The 6,000-nt window shown below is 42.0% G+C and overlaps 1 protein-coding gene across 1 annotated transcript in view; it reads left to right on the top strand.

The window, feature by feature from the left end:
• Positions 1 to 236: 236 nt before the first annotated feature.
• The window catches only part of LOC106601645 (tumor necrosis factor receptor superfamily member 16), a 46,912-nt gene continuing 41,148 nt past the window's right edge, over positions 237 to 6,000 (top strand). Inside the window, exon 1 of the mRNA XM_045715380.2 lies at positions 237 to 580. Within this exon, the coding sequence (XP_045571336.2) occupies positions 542 to 580 (39 nt within the window). The 5' untranslated portion in view covers positions 237 to 541. The remainder of the gene's footprint in view (positions 581 to 6,000) is intronic.

Here is a 6,000-nt window from a genome sequence, read left to right as displayed (position 1 = left end):
ATCTCATTACCATATACAAACGCAAGCAAGGTTTGGAATTATTGTGTTTTAGTCAAATATGATATATGTTTGGGCTTAATGCGGTCAATCTGAAGTCTACAAATTATTTGTAATTATGTTTTTGCCCCCCCCCCCCCCCCCCCCCCCCCCAACCTTCCACTCAAGAAAAAATTGACGCGCGTCTGAATCTAGTTGATGATCCCAGGTGTAGCTCGTTCAAGTCGTCTACTGCAGAAGTCACAGGGTAAATCGGGAAAGAGTGGACGTGCCTCTCTTCAGTTCGTGCACGACTCTTGCCTCCGCAGAGCACTGCTGGATAGCGCTCAGTACAGTCAGTCTGCGCCGGGACGCTGCACGCACGCACCAGTGACCTGCCAATGCGACGCATCTCACTCTCAAAAGGTCTCGAACGCTACACGGCAGCCGGCTCATTGATAAAGAATTGCCACAGGAATTAAAATGAACAATTCGTCCTGTATGTTCCTTTGCAGTATCCATTTAGTATAGTCTATTTGTTTATGACACTGTAGGAAACCGAAGCATGGCGGGTACCTTATCATTGGTGATGTTGTTTGGAGTGGTGAGTAGTGGCATGATTTATAACTCTGATTTCATAAAGATGTATTTCATTTTGATTGAATAGGTATCACGGGAGAAACGTGTTCATTGTTTGCATTTTATTACTTAGCGTTATAACTCTGTAGTTGTATTGGACTGGGGATCCCTACACTGGCCCTCGTATTTCTCCATCCAATGCTGGCAAATTAGTCAAGATACTAATCTGAGGAGAGCTGCTGGAGGGAAGGTGATTAACACCCCCCCCCCCCCCCCCCCTCTCAGAACTGATCATAATAAACCCGAATGTGTGTTTTATAATAACAGTTATAGTTCCCCATGCTCTTCATCTGAATCCTTTATAGAACAACCATCCTGGAAGGTTTTCATAGGCAGTTGCCATAGCCCAAGGTTCCTTTTACAATGTAGGATTTCAAAACTGTGATAAGATCACATACGGACTGAAATGAAAAGCTTGGTCAGTCATCGGTAAATATGCATACTCAGTGTTGGGGAAGCTACTCAGAAAATATTTTTGACCAACCTACCAATCACTTCACACTGGAAGAAGATAAACCTCACTAAAGCTCCCTTTAAGAAAATATATATTTGACTTAACTAAAGTTACTTTGAAAAAGTAGTTCACTACATCCAAACTAGTTCTTAAAAAACGTTAATATGTGCACCTGAAATGCCATAGATAACAAATTGCAATTGAGGTCATATGTTAACAGAATGTGTAATTTAGCCTAAGAAACAAAAAAACGAATGTTTCAAGTGAGAATTAGGCAGGTCTAATGCTGAAAAAAAGAAAATGATTGCCTACTTCACCCATATACCCAGTTTAACTTCTTCCAGTGTGAAGTAATTGGTAGCTTGGTAAAATATATTTTCAGAGTAGCTTCCCCAACACCGAGTATGCATATATGAAACAGATCTATGCCATTTACTGATGACTGATCAAACCCTTAACATTTCAGTCTGTATGTGATCTAATAACAGTTTTTTTATGAATTAACCTGTTATGAAATCCTAAAATACGCATATTTTCATTTTTTTTGGCAGTAGGCTTCTGTTGAAGTGGAGGTAGTGACTTATCTGAAGTTCAGAAAGTTTTGAGCAATTCATGACATGCATGTGAATTTTCGGTAGTTGGGGGATGATAATGATAATGGTGATGGGGATGATTACAAACTATTTGCAATTATTTGGTGAGTGGCTGTCATAAGCTAATCCTCCTGATATTTCAAGACCTGCTGGTCTAATAAGGCTTGTTCATTCACTCACCATGTGAACAGCCCTCTACATGACTCAGGAGCAGTCTGTTTTGACAGCTTCTTTACAACATTGTGGTAGTATAGAGCATGTTTGTAGAATTAGATTCAGAAATAGTCTCTAATTGACTATGAAATCGGGGAGAGTGCGAAGCAGGCATCTCAAGGCTGGGGGGGTGTGTGTGTGTGTGTGTGTGTGTGTGTGTGTGTGTGTGTGTGTGTGTGAGGGCATTGCCTTATTCTAATCGTTTGAGTTAATTTATGCTTGATCCGAAAATGTGGTCGGAGGCTCCGTATGGATGGTGTGATGCAATTGCGGAGTCTACGGAGGGGAGGCATGCAGAGACAAAAATGAGCTCTGTACCGCATCGCTGTGCGCTTCTCAAATTTTGTGACAATGCGGAGGGCTCCTCATTGACATGATTGGTTGATGATAGGTACAGTTGAAGTCGGAAGTTTACATACACCTTAGCCAAATACATTTAAACTCAGTTTTTCACAATTCCTGACATTTAATCCTAGTAAAAATTCCCTGTCTTAGGTCAGTTAGGATCAACATTTTATTTTAATAATGTGAAATGTCAGAATAATAGTAGAGAGAATGATTTATTTCAGTTTTTATTACTTTCATCACATTCCCATTGGGTCAGAAGTTTACATACACTCAATTAGTATTAGGTAGCATCGCCTCTAAATTGTTTAACTTGGGTCAAACGTTTTGGGTAGCCTTCCACAAGCTTCCCACAATAAGTTGGGTGAATTTTGGCCCATTCCTCCTGACAGAGCTGGTGTAACTGAGTCAGGTTTGTAGGCCTCCTTGTTCACAAACGCTTTTTCAGTTCTGCCCAGAAATGTTCTATAGGATTGAGGTCAGGGCTTTGTGATGGCCACTCCAATACCTTGACTTTGTTGTCCTTAAGCCATTTTGCCACAACTTTGGAAGTATGCTTGGGGTCATTGTCCATATGGAAGACCCATTTGCATCCAAGCTTTAACTTCCTGACTGATGTCTTGAGATGTTGCTTCAATATATCCACATAATTTTCCATCCTCATGATGCCATCTATTTTGTGAAGTGCACCAGTCCCTCCTGCAGCAAAGCACCCCCACAACATGATGCTGCCACCCCCGTGCTTCACGGTTGGGATGGTGTTCTTCGGCTTGCAAGCCTCCCCCTTTTTCCTCCAAACATAACAATGGTTATTATGGCCAAACAGTTATATTTTTGTTTCATCAGACCAGAGGACATTTCTCCAAAAAGTACAATCTTTGTCCCCATGTGCAGTTGCAAACCGTAGTCTGGCTTTTTTATAGCGGTTTTGGAGCAGTGGCTTCTTCCTTGCTGAGCTGCCTTTCAGGTTATGTCGATATAGGACTTGTTTTACTGTGGATATAGATACTTTTGTACCAGTTTCCTCCAACACTTTCACAAGGTCCTTTGCTGTTGTTCTGGAATTGATTTGCACTTTTCGCACCAATGTACGTTAATCTCTAGGAGATAGAACGCGTCTCCTTCCTGAGCGGTATGATGGCTGCGTGGTCCCATGGTGTTTATACTTGCCTACTATTGTTTGTACAGATGAACGTGGTACCTTCAGGCGTTTGGAAATTGCTCCCAAGGATGAACCAGACTTGTGGAGGTCTACAATAGTTTTTCTGAGGTCTTGGCTGATTTCTTTAGATTTTCCGATGATGTCAAGCAAAGAGGCACTGAGTTTGAAGGTAGGCCTTGAAATACATCCACAGGTACACCTCCAATTGACTCAAATGATGTCAATTAGCCTATCAGAAGCTTCTAAAGCCATGACATCATTTTAGGAATTTTCCAAGCTGTTTAAAGGCACAGTCAACTTAGTGTATGTAAACTTCTGACCCACTGGAATTGTGATACAGTGAATTATAAGTGAAATAACCTGTCTGTAAACAATTGTTGGAAAAATGACTTGTGTCATGCACACAGTAGATGTCCTAACCGACTTGACAAAACTATAGTTTGTTAACAAGAAATTTGTGGAGTGGTTGAAAATTAGTTTTAATGACTCCAACATGAGTGCATGTAAACTTTTGACTTCAACTGTAGGTCAGGAGGTCCTGTATGAACACAAACTCACTTCCTTGACAACTTCCTTCACAACAGTTCTGCGCTGTTCCGCTAAGCTAAAGAAGTATGAATACCCTGACTTCTGCAGAGGCCATATCACCCTAAATGCTGCACGGCCAATGCAGACGTCGGATTGACTATGCAGCACCTTTCAGTCACTCAGATCACGTTGAGAGTAGCAGGCTCCTTATCAGAGGTGAAGCTGGTAAATTGCCAGTTTATTTCACTGACAAGATGCACACAAATACAGATAAACTTGGGGGTTTGGGCGGCATTCCAAGTTCACATTCACTGACCTGGTGATTATAGTGTATGACCATATTCAAATAAAAACAGAGGTTTAGAGCCAAGGTTTGCATAAATGACTAAGGATAAGAAAATATGCTTATATGTGGTTTAATAATGCTTTGGGTAATTCTCCAACAGAGGGAGACATGCCAAGAGTAGAGGGGTCACAGGTGCAACTTTCACTGGGGACGGGGGACGGGGACATGTCCCCCCCACATTCTGAAATTGCATTTTTGTCCTCCTCAGTTTTATCATTGGATTGTGGTACAAAACGAGGCAACGGTGTGCTTTAGGACCCTGCAGATGCCTCCAAGTGGTCGGGTAGACTGTTTGGAGTGTTTATCCGACTGGATAAAAATGAAATAAAAAAGTTATGTCCCCCCACTTCTAAAACCAAAGTTGCGCCCTTGAGAGTGTTTGAGATTATGTGGGGGATATCACTGGGGGGGGGGGGGGGGCACGCACGCACACACGCACACACAGACACGCACACACACACAGAGAAGATAGAGAGAGGGAGAAATATAAAGAGCGGATGAGAGTCGATCGACAGAGAGAGAGAGAGAGCTGTACTGGCGGCTGCTTTCAGTGCATCTGTTTTTGAATGAAAGCAGGGGCTGAGGGAAGGGGAGAGAGGGAGACAGTTAAAGAGAGAGAGAAGGCATCTCAGTGAGAGAGAGACCAGCAGTTTTTCTTAGTAAAATGTGAGGCATTAAACGTTAAAGCGTTTCAGTCTAATGGTTTTGATGATCATGACTTCAGAATGTGCTTCACATTATTGTTTCCTTATTTAAATGTATTGTATGTATGAAAACATGCTTTAGTCCTGTGCCTGTGAAGCTGTTTCGCATTTATATCAGAGTGAGAGAGAGGAAGTGACAGAGAAGGGGAGAGAGAGGGAGAGTGGAGAGAGGCAGTGAGAAAAATATTGGAAATAAAAAGAGACAGTGAGAAGATTCTGTGTGAATTTATAGTTTTAAGTTGCGCAATATGAGGACTTGTTATGCAAATTCCAGAGAGGAATCTGTCGTTTACCACACCTAGCAATTAGAGAGAAAAACAAGGATGTTAACTCTCCCAGGTCCTCCATCAACAGTACTGAGTCTGACCAATAGCCCCATAGACAGCTCCGTTTGTCTTGGCCTTAAAGAAAAAGTTAAGCTCCTCAAATGCTTTACTTCCTGAAACAGTCCCGCCTGGACTTGCAGTATGCTCCAGCCAGCAGTATTCAACTAACATTTGCACTACAAGCAAATAAATAAGGAGGAGAGTAACCACTATGGGGAAGAAAACACAAATCAAGTATTAGAAAAACAAAGGTAGATCTTCTCCTTATAATTGAATGGGTTCAGGAGCCTTTGTAAACACCCTGCAGACTGTCAGCTTCAGTGTGAAGGGCAGCGGGCTGGATATGGATGATCGGAACAGGAATTCTGGGGGGAAGTGTGTGTGTGTATGTGTGTGTGTGTGCACGAGTGTGTGCATGCATGGGTGTGTGTGTGTGTGTGTATGGGGAGGATATATTGAAGTGCTAACATGCAACATGAGGTTGTGCATTAGGCACATATGTTTATAGGTGTTACTTGGACCAGTCATGGGTGAGCACCTTGAGGCTTGCCTTTATGTGCCTTTAAAGGCTCTCTGAGGATGGGACAATGTATTTCTCTGTAGAAGAATTTGTCTCTGATTTAGATGTAGACAAAGTGATTTATTGCGAATCATGATATGAGGTTAGATTAGGAACATGATTGTAATACACATCTGGCTGTCATTTTTGCCTCC

The sequence above is a fragment of the Salmo salar genome, chromosome 03 (genome assembly GCF_965601325.2).
Source record: "Salmo salar chromosome 03, fSalSal1, whole genome shotgun sequence".
In the NCBI taxonomy this organism is placed as follows: Eukaryota; Metazoa; Chordata; class Actinopteri; order Salmoniformes; family Salmonidae; genus Salmo; species Salmo salar.
The sequence above is the reverse complement of the archived record's forward strand: the minus strand, read 5'-3'. Positions and strand labels throughout refer to the sequence as shown.